This window comes from Colobus angolensis, unplaced genomic scaffold (genome assembly GCF_000951035.1).
Source record: "Colobus angolensis palliatus isolate OR3802 unplaced genomic scaffold, Cang.pa_1.0 Scaffold132, whole genome shotgun sequence".
NCBI classification, from domain to species: Eukaryota; Metazoa; Chordata; class Mammalia; order Primates; family Cercopithecidae; genus Colobus; species Colobus angolensis.
This window is the reverse complement of record NW_012114400.1, coordinates 1720323-1740577: the sequence shown is the minus strand read 5'-3', so window position 1 is coordinate 1740577 and position 20255 is coordinate 1720323. Positions and strand designations below refer to the sequence as shown.

Here is a 20255-nt window from a genome sequence, read left to right as displayed (position 1 = left end):
TAAATCATTGTACTATAAAGACACATGCACACGTATGTTTACTGCAGCACTGTTCACAATAGCAAACAGTTGGAACCAACCCAAATGCCCATCAATGATAGAGTGGATAAAGAAAATGTGGCACATACACACCATGGAATACTATGCAGCCATAAAAAAGGATGAATTCATCTCCTTTACAGGTACATGGATGAAGGTGGAAACCATCATTCTCAGCAAACTAACACAAGAACAGAAAACAAAACACCACATGTTCTCACTCATAAGTGGGAGCTGAACAATGAGAACACATGGACACGGAGGGGAACATCACACACCAGGGCCTGTGGGGGGTGGGTGGCTAGGGGAGGGATAGCATTAGGAGAAATACCTGATGTAGATGATGGGTTGATGGGCGCAGCAAATCACCATGGCACATGTATACCTATGTAACAAACCTGCATGCTGCATGTTCTGCACATGTACCCCAGAGCTTAATAGCTAATAATAAATAAATAAATAATTGGAGCCAGGATAGCATGAAGGAGGGGAGCTCATGCTTGCATTTCTGAGATAACAACTGTCTCAAGCATTTTCTTAAAAAAATCCCACAAGAAATTCCTCCACAACCTTCATGTATCTTATGCTTTTCATGATCCATGTCTTTCATGTATGCACATATTTCTAAACCGGGTTTATCACTAGACATTCTTTAGGACTACAGCAGTTCAGATAAGACTCTCTTGAAAAAACATTTGCCCAGTAACAGTATCTACACCAATGAACTAACGCCAACTCTGGCTTTGAGCCTCAGGAACCAATAAACTCTGTTTTTAAGAGCTTGTATGAACTTCTTTTTGCCAATAAAAGCCTTCCCTTCGTCTCTCCTCTTCAGGTGCACCTGTGGCTTGCCATAGCTATGCATCCTAGATTATAATCCTTTTTCCTTACTCCTGAGTAAATTCATCACGTTAGAAGGTCGGAAAAAAAGAAAAAAAAGATATTCATCGAACATCTACCATGGATGAGACATAAGGAAATGACTAGGTCCTTTAAATCCCCTAGGGGAAATATTTATTTATTGACTTATTTTATTTATGGTTGACACATAATAATTGTACATATTTATGGAGTATGATGTGATGTTTTGACACATATATAAATTGTGTAACAATTAAATCAGGGTAATTAGCATATCTATGACCTTAAGCATTTATCATTTCTTTGTGATAAGAACATTCTCTTATACCTATTTTGAAATATACAATACGTAACTGTTAATTCTAGTCATCCTGCAATGCAGCAGAACACCAGAACTTATTCCTCCTATCTAACTGTAGCTTTTTATATTGATCAATCTCTTACCATCCCCTACCACTGCACCTTCACCATCCTCTGGTAATCACTATTCTACTTTTTACTCCTCTGAGAACAACTCATTTTCAAAGAGTTTACACTTCAAGGAAAAGACAGAGAATAAGGTACACCTATCGTAGAATATGCGTTTTTCTTCCTTTTTGTCCTAGCTTCTATGACGATTTTAAGGTTAAAATCTGGGTTCAAGTGCTGCAATAATTATTTGCATATGATTCATAATTAATCATCTCCTAGTCTTCACTATCTGGCCTTGGTGCCTTTAATAATTTAATTACTTAACAGCCCTCTTGTACTCAAGTACAAGGGTACTAAGATATCACAGGTATGTTTCAGAAGTAGGCTGGATATAACTAATATATGAAATAATAAACACATTACTTCATGTGAGGAGTTTGAAAAAGGCAAAGTACCAACTGAACCCTTAATAATAATCACATTTTGCTTTTTTATATGTTTTTTGAGACAGGGTCTCATTCTGTTGCCCAGGCTGGAATGCAGTGGCACCATCTTGGCTCACTGCTACCTCCACCTCTCAGGCTCAGATGATCCTCCCACCTCAGGCTCCCAAGTAGCTGGGTCTACAGGCATGCACCACCACACCTGACTAATTTTCGTATTTTTGCTAGAAAGGGAGTTTTGCCACCTTGCCCAGGCTGGCCTTGAACTCCTGGGGTCAAGCAATTCACCCACCTTGGCCTCCCAAAGTGCTGAGATTACAGGCATGAGCCACCATGCCCAGCCTTTGCCTTTTAAAGGCATAACAAGACAAATCTAGTTATTTGATTTTGAAACAAGTCACCTACTGTTTCAAGACTAGTTTCCTTGATCATAAAATACAGGCTTTAATAACATTAGATCAGTTTTTCTCGCATTTTTTTCCTCATAGCAGATCAACTTTTTTCCAAGTCCTATATAGAACTTCCATATATAAAGACATTTTTAAAAGCTGCTCTGGCTAAAGTTGGGGTTAAGGGCCAAAGGCACCACCTACCGGGCTCCCCTTCAATCTATCCATCACCCATCTGTGGCAGGGGAGGCACTTCAAGAAGTCGAAAGTTCTGTTCAATATAATTTAAAAACCAACTAAGTTGTTCACTGTGGTCTCTTCCAGTTCTAAAATTCACTATACACCAAAGCCAAAGTTTCTTGTTCCTTATTCATATAGTTTAAATAGAAACCTTGACATACTATTTTGAAAATTAGTACATGAAATGTGCTCAAAGTTTGTGTTACACACTATGAGAAATGAAAAATGTCTAATGAATTCTATTGGTGTACCTGAATAGACTGTAAAACATGGTTTTAAAAGTTTTCAAAGTAAACATCATCAAAAATTATATATTCACAATATCTTGAAATATCAACAACAATACCATTTACAGTCACAAGCTCTATGAGCTGCATCTATTCATCCAGTTTCCACAAATACCTTTAGAAATTAGAAGTATAACTGATTAAGAACTAATTAACAAATTCTTCATTAATTTATCTTCACATTCCATGGAATATATCTGCTAGTCTGACTTAATACCACACTGCTAAAGAGAAAAATAAAAGATTCATACCTTTACAGAGATTTTTATATAGGCTCTCAATAGTTAAAAGCAAGTTCTTTTCCATAACTAATCCAAATACAGCCAACCAGTGTTTTTTAAAGCACTGTAGTAAATGTAGTAGAGTCCATGGAGGTTTCAGGTACAGGATCTAAAGAGCATGTAGAAAAAAATTAACATCTCTAGATTTATTATTCCTATTATTAAAAAGTACCTATTTAGGAATTCCTACATATATTTCTAAGCAAAATATAGTTAGTCGGATTCTTTTTAAATTAAAAGATGTAAAGTCAATCATAACAAAATTAAAATGCTAATTCCACTGCAAATTGCTTTTGTAAAATTCATATTAGTATTAATCTTTATTGTTTCAGAAAATGTGTGTGCAAAAAAGAAAACATAGTTCTAATCAGAGGAAACATAGTTTTATCAGCAGAGGTCCTTCAATCTACTTGTCAACACAGTCATCTTTATAAGAAAATCTAATTATTTCATATAAGTGGGGGATAATCCATATAGAAAAAAGTTGTCCAGTGGCTCATGCCTGTAATCCTAGCACTTTGGGAGACCGATGCGGGTGGACCACAAGTTTAGGAGTTCGAGACCAGCCTGGCCAACATGGTGAAACCCCATATCTACTAAAAATACAAAAATTAGCTGGGCGTGGTGGCAGACACCTGTATTCCCAGCTACTTGGGAGGATGAGGCAGGAGAATTACTTGAAACCAGAAGGAGGAGGCTGCAGTGAGCCAAGATCACGCGACTGCACTCCAGCCAAATTCCATCTCAAAAAAAAAAAGGAAGAAAGAAAAAAATGTCAATTATAATTGTCAGTTGCTACACTCTTGCGAAGACATGCCTATTAAAAACATTGATCATTTAATTCTATAAGATGTCAACACTTCCTTTTCTGAATCATTCACATATATACAATTACTTGCCTTATCTCTACTATGAGATATCAACACTCCTAGTATCTTCTGATAATTCGTCATCATTTTGGTTCAACTTTGATAATATAATCAAGTAGCAAATATACCGTTCTGGCAAATATTAGAATCTCACTGAATAGCTGGAATAGATACAAGCTATGATTGATGGGAAATCATGTTTCTTCTATCTATAAATGCCCACGCCTGTAATCCCAGCACTTTGGGAGGCTGAGACAGAAGGATCACTTGAGGACAGCAGTTCAAGACCAGCCTGACCAACATGGTGAAACCTCGTCTCTACTAAAAATACAAAAATTAGCTGGGTGTGGTGTCACATGCCTATAATCCCAGCTGCTTGCAGGGCTAAGGCAGGAGAATCACTTTAATCTGGGAGGCAGAGGTTGCAGTGAGCCAAGATCGTGCCATTGTACTCAGGCCTGGGCAATAAGAGCGAGACACCATCTCAAAACAAAACAAACACTGAACTTCTGAAACCATTATTGTTAAATTTGGAGTTTTACTGATTGTTGAAAAGGTGTGAATCCAAAGAAAATTCAGAATATCTTGCTAATACAATCAACTTATACTCTGATGCTTACATTTACGTGGCACAAGCAAAAATACATACTTCTTTTTCTGAATACATATTGCTAGGGAGATTCCTTATATTAGACATTTTGACTCAAATTAAATAGATGGTTTTTTTTAATTCAATTTAAGCACCATGGGACAGTGCATCTGACACACAGCAGCTGGAAAATAAATACCTCTTGACTCAAAAAAAAGAATAACATACATTCTTAACACTTAAGAAATGTCCAGCCAGGCGCAGTGGCTCAAGCCTGTAATCCCAGCACTTTGGGAGGCCGAGACGGGCGGATCACAAGGTCAGGAGATCGAGACCAGCCTGGCTAACACGGCGAAACCCCGTCTCTACCGAAAAAAAATACAAAAAACTAGCCGGGCGAGGTGGCGGCGCCTGTAGTCCCAGCTACTCGGGAGGCTGAGGCAGGAGAATGGTGTGAACCTGGGAGGCGGAGCTTGCAGTGAGCTGAGATCCGGCCACTGCACTCCAGCCTGGGCAACAGAGCGAGACTCCGTCTCAAAAAAAAAAAAAAAGAAACATCCATCGTTTAACTGTCAAAAAACTATTTCAAAAACTTGAAGAAAAATGTAACATGACACAGATTATTCAATGAAGCTTATGCATTTTACACAAGTAATATTTCTTAAAATAACAAATCTTCAGCAATAAAAAAGAAATTTTCAACTAATAGAGTTCAACTAATCACCTCCATCCAAAGGCTTCCAAAAGCAATTTTCATTTCTGTTTCTAATATTGAAGATAAACCTGTTCCAAGAGATTTTTCAAGATCAGATACAATGCTCTCAAGTAGAATGGCCAGTCCAGAATTTATAGATTCCTCCTTATAGCTCTCTTTCAAGGGTGCTGTTTCTTCAAAACAAATAGTTACAGACTTTATTTAGAATGCTAACAGTAAATATTATACATATAATTGGTATATTGCCATAAACAGTAAACATTTTATGTATATGATATTTGAATTATATATAAAACAAACCAATACTTTATTTTCAAAACAATATTTAGAAACATGTATTTCTACTATAGCTGCTTTAGATGCAACATAAATATATTACTTTAACAAACGTTTTATCTTTTTAACGGGCAAAATAAAATAATATTTTTATTCAAATAAAAATGTAAGAAATTTATGTGATATTTTAACTACAATTTAATTTTATTATATTCCAAAAAGAGTTACAAGAATGCCTTAGATTTATTCACAACAAAAAAACCAATAACTATGGATCAAAATGGGTTTTTTCTCAAAAATGGAATATTTTTCTTTTTTTTTTTTTTCTTTTGAGACAGTCTCGCTCTGTCGCCCAGGCTGGAATGCAGTGGCACGATCTCGGCTCACTGAAACCTCTGTCTCCTGGGTTCAAGCGATTCTCTTGCCTCAGCATCCCGAGTAGCTGGCAAAAATGGAATATTTTTCTAAACTCAGCCTACATCAATAAATTTCCAGCTTAACTATCTTCATGCCCTCCTCTTTTAAAAAGAACTTTTATTATTTTAAGTGATATCATTTCAATAACATTACTTTTTAGATACTTGAAAACAACTGTAATTTTCTTATGGTAAAATTAAAAATATTAAGTGGCTTATCTCTACAAAGTGGACAAGCTAAAGACACACTACCCTTGAAAAACTGTAAACTAGAATAGCCTGTTATTCCTTCAAAGGCCATTTTAAATATTTTGACAAAAACATTATTTCCAAAAAGGGTAAATAAGTAGTATATATGTATATATGACTATTTACACAACTATATGTAAAATGCACATATATTAGAGACTTCAATAATCATTTTCCCCAAAGACGGAAAAGGTGGGATGTACCTATAAATAATGTCAGATTTAATATAATATTTCTTCAAATATCAAGCTACAGAACAGATTATTCTGGTGAAAAAAAAATGAAATAATAGTATTGCCCTTCTTTTTTTTTTTTTTCTGAGACAGAGTTTTGCTCTTATTGCCCAGGCTGAAGTACAATGGCACAATCTTGGCTCACTGCAACCTCCACCTCCCGGGTTCAAGTGATTCTCCTGCCTCAGCCTCCCGAATAGCTGGGAATGCAGGTGCCCGCCACCACACCCAGCAAATCTTTTTGTATTTTTAGTACAGATAGGGTTTCCCTATGTTGGCCAGGCTGCTCTCGAAATCCTCACATGATCCACTCGCCTCGGCCTCCCAAAGTGCTGGGATTACAGGCGTGAATCAGCATACCCAGCCTGTTACTTCTTAATTATTAGTTTAAAATTTTAAAAAAGAAAACTATTACCAGATTCCAACAAGTTTCTCTATTGTTAGCTTAGTTTTTACCATATTAATAGAAGGCTATAAATAGAAAGCCAACTTAAAAAAGAAACTAAAAAATTATCTCTATGTCAATTAAATATCTCCTATAACTGCTATTAATTTAAAAGGAACACTCTGTTTCATTTGAAGAAAATGAAGGTGAAAAATAAAGGTATACTCTCCAAGGTACAAATTAGCATGTACACAGTGATTATAATGTAAAAACGTATGTGAGCATGCAGACAAAAACATCAAATTAATTTGTAAAAGTACATAAAGAAGGTAATAATGTTAATTATGTTTTCTTTTGGATTACCATCATAACTTTCATTTATTCAATGATTTACGTGCCAGCAAGTATTCCAAATGATGTTATTTTAAATGAACAAAATAAAAATTTACTACCGATTCTAATGTTATAAATAATCTTAGTGTATAAAATAAGATATATCTCTAATTATTTACAGTAAAAATATTACCTGCTTTCAACTGTTGCTTAGGAATACAAGGCTGATGACACACATCTGTGTTCAGAGATAAGTGTAATAACTCTGCACTCAATTCTTCTTTACTGAGTGACTTCACACCACTTATTAGGCCTTTGTTTCTTAAGTTTCTATCATCCCTAAGGTTGGGAGGTTGGGATTAGGAGGAAAAAATATTTTTTTATAAGGTAAACCACATGGCAAATCAAAACACATGAGATCTAGTCAGAGGCAGGTGATTCTCAGCCAATACATTAAGAAAGAATAACGACTTTTTTAAAAAAAATATGAGCTTTGGGTACTAGGCACCATACTGAAGTGCTTTATATATATATAAAGCTATTTAATCCTCACAACAAACTTCTGAGGTAGGAGTAGTATTAACTTTACTCCCATTCCACAGATGGGGAACTTGTCCGAAGTTATACCCAGTAAGTAGGAGCTGGATTTGAATACAGGAATGTGACTATCCAAAGAGAAACACAGAGCTATGTAAGAGAAATAATTTACAGTGGGCAGACAAGTACAAATGTACTCAGATTAAGCATAAGACAAATAGCACAAACTTGCTGTTTGCTGAAAGAAATCAATATGATTAGAACATAGTGCATGAGACCAGTTTATGAGGTTACAGAGGAAGACAAGGGCATTAAAAAACAGGAAATTTAAGGGCTTCAGTGGGGAAATGACATGATCTTACCTGTGTTTATTAAATTGTTTCGGAGGCCAGTAGGCGTCCAGCTTCTGTTAATGGCAGAGTAGTTTGGCCACACTAACCCTACTATGAACGAGAATTATAAAACCTAAACCAAAAAAAAAAATTAACTATTTGAAGGCACTAGAGAGCAACAGAATGTAGGCAGAAGCTGGAGTGGGATCTACCCTGAAGACACAGAAAATGCATAGTGAGAACTACAAGTCTCTTTTTACCTCAGGGCACTTCCCAATTCATCAAGTGTGACAAGTAGTAGTGACTTGAAATGTCAAAGAACCATGTTCAAGGTTGACCAGGGCAGCTGGAAAGTTAAGGGAGAGAGTGCTCTGGATTGGTGGTTGGTAAGACAGCTGAATAGGAACAGCTCCGGTATGCAGCTTCCAGCAAGATCAACGCAGAAGGCAGGTGATTTCTGCATTTCCAACTGAGGTACCCAACTCATCTCACTGGCACTGGGTAGACAAAGGGTGCAGCCCACGGAGGGCAAGCTGAAGCAGGGTGGGGCATCCACTCACCCAGGAAGTGCAAGAGGTCAGGGAACTCCCTTCCCTAGCCAAGGGAAGCTGTGAGGGACTGTGCCCTGAGGAACGGTGCACTCCAGCCCAGATACTACACTTTTCCCATGGTCTTCGCAACCCACAGACCAGGAGATTCCCTTAGGTGCCTACATCTCTAGGGCCCTGGGTTTCAAGCACAAAACTGGGCGGCCATTTAGGCAGACACTGAGCTAGCTGCAGGAGGTTTTTTTCACACCCCAGTGGCTCCTGGAACACCAGCAAGACAGAACCATTCACTCCCCTGGAATAGGGGCTGAAGCCAGGGAGCCAAGTGGTCTAGCTCAGTAGATCCCAGCCCCACAAAGCCTAGCAAGCTAAGATCCACTGGCTTGAAATTCTCGCTGCCAGCACAGCAGTCTGAAGTCGACCTGGGACGCTCGAGCTCAGTGGGGTAGGGACATCTGCCATTACTGAGGCTTGAGTAGGTGGTTTTACCCTAACAGTGTAAACAAAGCACCCACGAAGTTTAGACTCGGCAGAGTCCACCACAGCACCCCAAAGCTGCTGTAGCCAGATTGACTCTCTAGATTCCTCCTCTCTGGGCAGGGTATCTCTGAAAGAAAGGCAGCAGCCCCAATCAGGAGCTTGTAGATAAAACTCCCATCTCCCTGGGGCAGAGAACCCTGGGGAAGCAGTGGCTGTGGACACCGCTTCAGCAGACTTAAGCGTTCCTGCCTGCTGGCTCTGAAGAGAGCAGTGGATCTCCCAGCACAGTGCTTGAGCTCTGCTAAGAGACAGAAGAGACAGACTGCCTCCTCATGTGGGTCCTTGACCCTCGTGCCCCTTAAGAGACACCTCGAACAGGGTGTCAACAGATCTCTCATACAGGAGAGCTCCAGCTGGCATCTGGCGGGTGCCCCTCTGGGATGAAGGTTCCAGAAGAAGGAACAGGCAGCAATCTTTGCTGCTCTACAGCCTCTGCTGGTGATACCCAGGCAAACAAGGTCTGGAGTGGACCTCCAGCAAACTCCAGCAGACCTGCAGCAGAGGGGCCTGACTGCTAGAAGGAAAATCAACAAACAGAAACGAACAGCATCAACATCAACAAAAAGGGCGTCCACACAGAAACCCTATCTGAAGGTCACCAACATCAAAGAACAAACGTAGATAAATCCATGAAGATGAAGAAAACGCAGCCCAAAAAGGCTGAAAATTCCAAAACCAGAACACCTTTTCTCCTCCAAAGGATCACAACTCCTCACTAGCAAGGGAACAAAACTGGACACAGAATGAATTGATGAACTGACAGAAGTAGGCTTCAGAAGGTGGGTAATAACAAACTCCTCCGAGCTAAAGGAGCATGTTCTAACTCAATGCAAGGAAGCTAAGAACCTTGAAAAAAAAAAAAAAAGGTTAGATGAATTGCTAACTAGAATAACCAGTTTAGAGAAAAAGATAAATGACCTAACGGAGCTGAAAAACACAGCACGAGAACTTCGTAAAGCATACACAAGTATCAATAGCCAAATTGATCAAGCAAAAGAAAGGATATCATAGACTGAAGATCAACTTAATGAACTAAAGCCTGAAGACAAGATTAGAGAAAAAAGAATGAAAAGGAATGAACAAAGCCTCCAAGAAATATGGAACGATGTGAAAAGACCAAACCTACATTTGATTGGTTTATCTGAAAGTGGCAGGGAGAATGGAACCAAGTTGGAAAACACACTTCAGGATGTTATCCAGGAGAACTTCCCCAACCTAGCAAGAAAGGTCAACATTCAAATTCAGAAAATACAGAGAACATCACAAAGATACTCCTCAAGAAGAGTAACCCCAAGACATATAATCATCACATTCACCAAGATTGAAATGAAGGAAAAAAATGTTAAGGGCAGCCAGAAAGAAAGGTCGGGTTACCCACAAAGGGAAGCCCATCAAACTAACAGCAGATCTCTCGGCAGAAACCCTGCAAGCTAGAAGAGAGTGAGGGGCCAATATTTAACAATTTTAAAGAAAAGAATTTTCACCCCAGACTTTCATATCCAGCCAAACTAAGCTTCATAAGGGAAGGAGAAATAAAATCCTTTACAGACAAGCAAATGCTGTGAGATTCTGTCAAAACTATAATGAGATACCATCTCACGCCAGTGAGAATGGCGATCATTGAAAAGTCAAGAAACAACAGATGCTGGAGAGAATGTGGAGAAATAGGACCACTTTTACACTGTCGGTGGGAGTGTAAATTAGTTCACCACTGTGGAAGACAGTGTGGTGATTCCTCACAGATCTAGAACCAGAAATACCATTTAACCCAGCAATCCCATTACTGGGTATATACCCAAAGTATTATAAGTCATGCTGCTATAAAGACACATGCACACGTATGTTTACTGCAGCACTATCCACAATAGCAAAGACTTGGAACCAACCCAAACGTCCATCAATGATAGACTGGATAAGGAAAATGTGGCACATATACACCACCGAAAACTATCCAGCCATAAAAAAGGATGAGTTCATGTCCATTGCAGGGACATGGATGGCACTGGAAGCCAACTAACACAGGAACAGAAAACCACACACTGCATGTCCTCACTCATAAGTGGGAGTTGAACAATGAGAACACATGGACACAGGGAGGGGAACACCACACACCAGGGCCTGTTGGGGGATTGAGGGATAGGGGAGGGATAGCATTAGGAGAAATACCTAATGCAGATGACAGGTTGACGGGTGCAGCAAATCACCATGGCACGTGTATACCAATGTAACAAACCTGCACGTTCTGCATATGTATCCCAGAACTTAAAGTCTAATAAAAATAATAATAAAGTTAAGGAGAAACTGAAGAAAAGAAACCATAGAGCAAGTGAGCTCAAAAATCTACATATAAAGTATGCCCAGAGAAAAACAACATACTGCCAAGAGTCAAAGTAATCAATAGAACTAGACTTGGATACAACACAGATACTGAAGTTATCTGACAGCAAATTTAAACTAATTTTCATTAATATCTTAAAGCCCTTAATGGAAAAGGTGGAAGAAGGGAAAATCAAGCAGTTTTGCAGAGATGAAAACCATAAGAATAAAATGGAAATCCTAGCAATAAAAAACACAGTAACAAAAATGAAGAATGCCTTGAACAGGCTTGTCAATAGACTTGACAAAGGCAAGAAAAGAATCAACAAACCCGAAGGGAAGTCAAAAGAAATTACCCAAACTTAAACAAAAAGATAATAAAAAGATTAAAAAAAAAAAAAGTATCCAAGAGCTATGGGACAATATATACAACAGTAATATCCTTATACTACCTGTGAAGCAGTATAATATTTGAAGATAGGCTTTGATAAGTAAAGATGTATATTGTAAACGCGAAAACAACCATAAGAAGTTTTTTCAAAAAAGTATAAATAAGTAAATAATGGAGACAAAATGGTATCATTAAAAATGAACAATTAATCAAAAAGAGAAAAAGGAAAAACAACACAGATGGAACAAAACAAATAGAAAATAATTTGCAAAATGGTAGATTTTAATCCAACAAATTAAATACGTATGGTCTAAACAGTTAAAAGACAGAAATTGTCAGACTGTTCAAAAAAGAACCAACTACATGATGTCTACAAGAAACTTACTTTAAATATACAGGCATAGATGGGCTAAAAGTAAAATGATACAAAAAGATATATCACATAAATACTAAGCAAAAGAAAGTTGGAATAGTTGCATTAGTACTAGACAAAGAAGGCTTTAGAACCAGGAATAATGTCAGAACCAAAAAGGACATTACATAATTATAAAAGCAGCACTTCTTCAAGAACACAAGCATAAAGAATCTTAGATGTATATGCATCTTACTACAAGTTTCTATCTTTTTGCCTGAGGGAATTCTCCAATTCATCAATGGCTTTACCACAACAGAAAGCCATAGCTTTAGTGGCTTTCACAATACATGAAGCAAAACAAATAGAACTGAAAGGAGAAATAGACAAATCCACGATTATAGTTGGAGACTTCAATACTCCTTTCACAAAGATCATAGAAAAAGCAGGCAACCAGCCTGGGCAAGGTGGCTAATGCCTGTAATCCCAGCACTTTGGGGAGGCTGAGGTGGGAGGATCACGAGGTCAGGAGATCAAGATCATCCTGGCCAACATGGTGAAACTCTGTCTCTACTAAAAATACAAAAATTAGCCAGGAGTGGCAGCATGCAACTGTAGTCCCAGCTACTCGGGAGGCTGAGGCAGGAGAACTGCTTGAACCCGGGAGGCAGAGGGTGCAGTGAGCCAAGACTGCACCACCGTACTCCAGCCTGGGCGACAGAGTGAGACTCCATCTCAAAAAAAAAAAGTAAAAAATAAAAAACAAAAGAAAAGAAAAGAAAAAGTAGGCCACTAAGGTTACAGAAGACCTGAAGAACACTATCAACCAATTTGACCTAATTGAAATGTATAGAATACTCCACCCATAAGGGCAGAATACACATTCTGTTCAAATACACAGAAAACACTCACTAAAACAGACCATATTCTTGGCCACAAAACAAACTTTAACAAATTTAAAAGAACAGAAACCATGTAAATTATGTTCTCAATTCATAAAGAAATTAAACTACAATTCAGTAAAAAAAAAAAAAAAAAGTACCTGAAAATTTTGCAAATACTTACAATCAGGCAACAAATGTCTAAATAACCTATGGGTCAGAGAAAGAGTCACAAGGGAAATTATAAAGTATATTGAATAGAATGAAAATGAAAACACAACATATTAAAATTTGTGGGATACAACTGCAGAAATGCTTAGAGGACATTCGTAGCAGTAACAAATAAGTGATCTAAGTTTCCACCTTAAGAAACAACTACCATCAGAGTGAACAGGCAACCTACAGAATGGGAGAAAATTTTTGCAATCTACTCGTCTGACAAAGGGCTAATATCCAGAATCTACAAAGAACTCAAACAAATATACAAGAAAAAAACAAACAACCCCATCAAAAAGTGGGGAAAGGATATGAACAGACATTTCTCAAAAGAAGACATTCATACAGCCAACAGACACATGAAAAAATGCTCATCATCACTCACCATCAGAGAAATGCAAATCAAAACCACAATGAGATACCATCTCACACCTGTTAGAATGGCCATCATTAAAAAATCAGGAAACAACAGGTGTTGGAGAGGATGTGGAGAAATAGGAACACTTTTACACTGTTGGTGGGATTGTAAACTAGTTCAACCATTATGGAAAACAGTATGGCGATTCCTCAAGGATCTAGAACTAGATGTACCATATGACCCAGCCATCCCACTACTGGGTATATACCCAAAGGATTATAAATTATTCTACTACAAAGACACATGCACACGTATGTTTATTGCGGCACTATTCACAATAGCAAAGACTTGGAATCAACCCAAATGTCCATCTGTGACAGACTGGATTAAGAAAATGTGGCACATATGCACCATGGAATACTATGCAGCCATAAAAAAGGATGAGTTTGCGTCCTTTGTAGGGACATGGATGCAGCTGGAAACCATCATTCTTAGCAAACTATCACAAGAAGAGAAAACCAAACACCGCATGTTCTCACTCATAGGTGGGAACTGAACAATGAGATCACTTGGACTCGGGAAGGGGAACATCACACACTGGGGCTTATCATGGGGAGGAGGGGAGGGGGGAGGGATTGCATTGGGGAGTTATCCCTGATATAAATGATGAATTGATGGGTGCTGACGAGTTGATGGGTGCAGCACACCAACATGGCACAAGTATACATATGTAACAAACCTGCACGTTATGCACATGTACCCTAGAACTTAAAGTATAATAAAAAAAAAAAGAAACAAGAAAAAAAAGAGCAAAAAGGGCAAGAGAGTACTTTCTGGGTCAGGTGCGGTGGCTCACACCTATAATTCCAGCACTTTGGGAGGCCAAGGGGGCCGGATCATCTGAGGTCAGGAGTTGGAGACCAGCCTGACCAATATGGTGAAATCCCATTTCTACTAAAAATACAAAAATTAGTCACGTGTGGTGGCACCTACTTGTAATCCCAGCTTCTTGGGAGGCTGAGACAGAAGAATCACTTGAACCCGAGAGGTGGAGACTGCAGTGAGCCAAGATGGCGCCACTGCACTCCATCGTGGGTGACAGAGTGAGACTCTGTCTAAAAAAAAAAAAAAAAAGACACAGGAGTTACAGACGTGTTCTATATATTGACAGGATGTGAGCTACACCAGTGCAACCATTTGTCAACATTGTATAGTTAAGATTTGTGCATTTCCTCAGCTACTTGGGGGGCTGAGGAAGGAGGATCGCTTGAGCCCAGGAGTTTGACACCAGCCTGGGCAACATAGCAAGACCCTGTTTCTAAAACATAAAATTAAAGAAGACAACACAGAACTGGCTAATTCACTGTATATAGATCATAAAGAAAAGTCAGGCATCAAAATTTACTCCCTGGTTTCTGGCTTTAGCAAATGGGTGGGAGGTGACCGTTTTTATTCAGGTGTAGAAGAGTTGAAAAGAAAACCTCAAGAGTTCATTTACGGAGATGATAGGTTTCAGACGTCCATGAAACATCCAAGAGATATCAAATAAATAGTTGAATATATTAGCCTGGAGTTTAGAAGAGCAATATGAATTGAAGATATTAATTGTGTTGCCGGCCCAGACTTAGGATTGTAAATGCAAGCACTTAGAATGATGCATAGTATATAAGTGCTACAAAAGTTTTTCTGATTACTATCACTATCAATTGACATTACCATCATCCATTTTAAGTAATATAAATATGTCCTCACAATAGTAGGTATGATTTATACAATACACATGATTATCACTATTTAAAGAAAATGCAAACAAACCAACCAAAAAAAGAGAGAGAGAAAAACAGGCTCACCACTTGGAACATGACTATGCCAGAATTAAAAGCAAGGTTTGACTATAAATTTTCAGTCACTAAAAAGTAATATATCTGTTAATCCCAAAAAAACAGTGCATGTATAAATAATGGAGAATCAATAAAGTTTTGTCAATTTAATTTTCATTCTAAGCTGAACTAAAAAAATAATTACACAACAAAGAATTACTTCTCAAATTTATCTCAAATTCAAAATGATTTATATATTATTAATTCTATTTCAGCCTTCAACAAACTCCAAATATGTCCTAGATCAAAATATAATTTAAAATCTAAAGATAGAAATCTCTAATATTTCCTTTAATAGCAAAAATAATCACATTATCTTTGAAGATAGCTAAAATAATAACACTGACCAGAACGTTTGCAAGAAGCATCTTAGGGCTGCTGATTTCTATAATAGCTCCATTTCACAGAAATAATTTGAGCATGATCATGAAACTGTGAAAACTCCATTTTGCAGTGAATAAAATACAGATTAAAACTGCAAATTTCAAAGCATGATGTAGACTGATTTAAAAAAAACCAAAAAACTGCAAATTAAAATTGTTCTTCTGTCCCTTCAGAACCTTTTCTCATACATGATGAATAAAATTTTGTTTAGTATTATCTTAGTTTTATCTTTGAACTAAGTTATGGAAATATCAGCAGAGAGGGAAGAAGCAGGGGGAAGGGAGAAGGAGAGAGAAAACTCTTCCTGAGATCCTACTATATATTAGGCACTATTCTACATCCTTTACATATATTAACAGATTAAATACTTACAATAATCTCATGAGGCAGGTAATATTATTCTTCCTGTTTATTTCACATGACGAAACTAAGTTAGGCAACTTGTCCAGGGTCACAATGCTGATAAATGATAGATCCAGGACTCCAAGCCAGGCAGTCTAACTCTGTAACAGGCACCCAGCACACAACTCCAACATAAACCACCCTATCTTCACCTCACCAATAGGTAAGTAAATAAATTTCTTATCTCATCCTGTCAGACATCCTGTCAGATTCTGATTTTTAAACTATTTTGGAGGGATATTAAGTGCCTTTTCCCCTGCTTTTTCCAAGTTTTCTGAATTGCATAAAAATTAAATTAAAATGAAACTTCATCTAGTTGAGATCTCATTCCTCTAGAGCTCATACATTATAAGACTATCAGATACAAGTGGGTATGCTTACTGATACATTTGGAAAATTATAAATGTTTTTGATCCTTGGTATGCTGGATACAGTATGTTTTTTTTAATTATTTGGTTTATTTTTTAAAAATAAAAAGTAAAATGACTATGAAACTCACGTGCACAGAATAACAAAAGAACAAGGGAATAATTCCTGCTGCTGGAGACAGCATTTTAGTACTCGATCATCATTGTTCTCATCACTCAATCCATCTGCAAATTTAGTAAAGGCAACGGTCAATAAGTACCCTAGAAATGTGGGTGCCACAGAAATAATCTAGGCTGTATTTACAAAATGAAAATATCTATGAGATTGAAGGTAGTTAAGGTACGACACTATGATGGTGGACACACATCATTACACATTTGTCTAAATCCACAGAGTGTACAAAGCCAAGAGTGAACCTAATGTAAACTATGTACTCAGAGTGATAATGATGTCAATGGAGGTTCATCAACTATAACAAAGGTATATCCACTCCAGCGAAGGATATTGATAATGGGGAAGCTATGCTTGTGTAGGGGCAGGAAGTATGTGGGAAATCTTGTTGTCTTTTCATTTTCCCGTGAAACTAAAACTACTCTCAAAAACTCTATTAATAAATGTATCTCAGCTGGGCATGGTGGCTCACGCCTGTAATCCCAGCACTTTGGGACGCCGAGGTGGGCAGATCACTTGAGGTCAGGAGTTCGAGACCAGCCTGGCCAACAAGGTAAAACCCCATCTCTACTAACAATACAAAATTTAGCCAGGCGTTGTGACAGGTGCCTGTAATCCCAGCTACTTGGAATCTGAGGCAGAAGAATCAGTTGAACCCAGGAGGCAGAGGTTGTAGTGAGCTGAGATTGTGCCACTGCACTCCACGCTGGACAACAGAGTGAGACACCGTCTCAAAAAAAATTTTTAAAGTATATATACATATATGTATAAATATATACCTATATAATAAATATAAGAAATACATATTTCATATATTTATTTTATATATACATATAAAAGAAAGAAAACTTTTTAAATAAAAAGACAAGAAAGTAAAATAATTTTTAAAAAACTCTGAATCTAGAATTTACATAGCATATAGTTGTGGATTTAATGTGGTTAGTTCACTATTAAAACAGTCTAGGATATGGTTATTAGCAAACTCAAAGGAAAGAAATGTGATCAGAAGGCTAAATGTCAGACTAGAAACCAAAAACCATGAATTCTGTTATCAATTCAGTCACAGATTGTAAGTAACTTAACATTTTCTCAGCTTAAGAAGTCTGTGAACTAATAAGCAACTGTTCTACCAATAACTAAACTAGTTTCCTGTGTGTGCTCTTCCTTAATCTCTAAAGCAACACAATTAAGAGATATACAGGAGAAGGAAATATGGGCCCTAGGAAGGTAACACGAAAAGTAATTCCTAACAAATGTTAATCAGTTGCTGACAGGGTACCCTCTGGCATTCTCTAAGCCTCAAAACACGTAGCAAAAATTCAGTTTTTGTAAAAATAATGCAGGCCAGGTGGTCAGTGCCTGAGATCCCAACATTTTGAGAGGCTGAGCCAGAGGGATCGCTTGAAGTCAGCATTTCAAGATCAGCCTGGGCAACATGGCAAGACTCTGCCTCTACAAAAAAACAAGAAAATTAGCCAGGCTCGGTGGCACACTCCTGTAGTCCTGTAGTTCCAGCTACTCAGGAGGCTGAGGAGGGACAATCGCTTGAGCTTAGGAGTTCAAGTCTACAGTGAGCTATGATTATGTCACTGCACTCCAGTCTGGGTGACAGGATGAGACCTTGTCTCTAAAAAAATTAAGAACAAAATAATAATAATAATAATACAATGTGTAGAAATTGGACCAAAGATAATGTTTCCCACAAGTCCATACACTACCTACCTGAGAACTCCCTAGGGTACTTATAATAGAATACAGGACCACACCCCAAATATATATCTGGGTAAGAATCTTTGAAGCCTGGACCCAGACACTAATTTAAGCTCTTGGCCTGTCTCTTATACATTAAAATTTAAGACATACCAGCCAATTAGTCTCAACCTTTTTCCCAGTTTATAATCATTTTTCTCCCAACTTCTGGCCTATATTACTTAGTCCTTGAATCCTTCAAATTAGAAAACTCATTCATTCATGCAATACATATTTACATAGGGCTTAATTTGCACCAGGTTCCCATGCTAACCAGATGGATATGCAAAGAAAAACTATTTAGGAGTTCATATTGGTGAAATCTAGGCAGAGCTCAACTATATCAGGACATGAGTATGAGGAAGATATGATTAAATTTCTTGATCAGATGACCAGTGAGCCAGACAGAAATATATCACAGTAGCCAATTTCCCTTAAATTCAGAGGGTAAATGCCATGAATAGTGCAAAATGTGTAACTCAAAATCATTAGTTAACTTTAAACAATTCAATTCAGCAGGTAAAAGGAGGCTTAAAAGTAACAGTGCACTGTTCTAAAGGTATCAAATTCAAGATTATCAGTAGGGCCACTTTTTCTAAGACATATGGAGCTGAAAAATAAACTGTAAGACTATTCATGAAATATTTAGTTATTCAACAAATACTTTTGAGCACCTGTACATGTACTGTTCAAAAGTGAACAAAATAAAGACTCTGGAAACAGACCAGTCTGGATATGAATCCTTGTTTTCCCACTTACTAGATATGTATCCTCGGGCGAAGTTTCTAATCATGAGGAGTAAATGAGAACATACATAAAAAGTATTTAGCCCAGTGTATGGCAATAGTGAATGCTTAAAAGTACCATGTATTTATTACTTAAGATTCAGCTTGGCCAGGTGCAGTTGCTCACACCTGTAATTCCAGCACTTTGGGAAGCTGAGGCAGACAGATCACTTGAGGTCAGGAGATCGAGACCAGCCTGACCAACATGGTGAAACCCCATCTCTAAAAAAATTTTTTAAAAATTAGCCGGGCATGATGGCACATGCTTGTAATCCCAGTTACTCAGGAGGCTGAGGCAGGAGAATCTCTCACTTGAACCCGGGAGGCAGAGATTGCAGTGAGCCGAGATTACACCATTGCATTCCAGCCTGGGCAACAAGAGCAAAACTCCATCTCAAAAAAAAAATTAAAGAGTCAGCTTAAATGGCACCTCAACATCAATGACCTCTACTCACACACAGAATAAAAAATTCTATATAAATTATAGTTATTAAGATGTTTAATACCTAATAGAATTTAACCTCCTCAACAACAGGGTTTCTCTTTCTCATTCACTGTTACAGGCCCAACACTTGGAACAGTGTCTGGTACAAATACTTGGCAAACAAATGAATCAATAAAAATACAATGAAAAATATAAAAATACAGAACAAATGTCTGATTGGGGGAGTGGCAGATAACTATTTGTTGCCTTTAATTATTTTTACCTTATTATAAAAAATATATAATTTTATTGGCCGGGCACAGTGGCTCACACCTGTGAGCCGAGGGAGGATGAGGCAGGTGGATCACCTGAGGTCAGGAGTTCAAGACCAGCCTGGCCAACATGACAAATGTCATCTCTACTAAAAGTACAAAACTCAGCTGGGTGTGGTGGCTCACACCTGTAATCCGAGCTACTCTAGGAGGCTGAGGCACGAGAAGCGCTTGAAAGTGGAGGTAGGAGATGGAGATTGCAGTGAGCTAAGATCACACCATTGCACTCCAGCCTGGGTGACAAAGCAAGACTCTGTCTTTAAAAAAAAAAA

The 20255-nt window shown here is 37.8% G+C and overlaps 1 protein-coding gene across 2 annotated transcripts in view; it reads right to left on the bottom strand.

Annotated features, from left to right (window-relative positions):
- The window catches only part of SWT1 (SWT1 RNA endoribonuclease homolog (S. cerevisiae)), a 128195-nt gene that overhangs the window by 77157 nt on the left and 30783 nt on the right, over nucleotides 1-20255 (bottom strand). For both annotated transcript variants that reach the window (XM_011934176.1, XM_011934177.1), the window contains exons 10-13: nucleotides 16653-16746; nucleotides 7210-7355; nucleotides 5134-5297; nucleotides 2922-3060 (exon numbers count right to left, since the gene is read on the bottom strand). In XM_011934176.1, the coding sequence (XP_011789566.1) occupies nucleotides 2922-3060; nucleotides 5134-5297; nucleotides 7210-7355; nucleotides 16653-16746 (543 nt within the window). The remainder of the gene's footprint in view (nucleotides 1-2921; nucleotides 3061-5133; nucleotides 5298-7209; nucleotides 7356-16652; nucleotides 16747-20255) is intronic.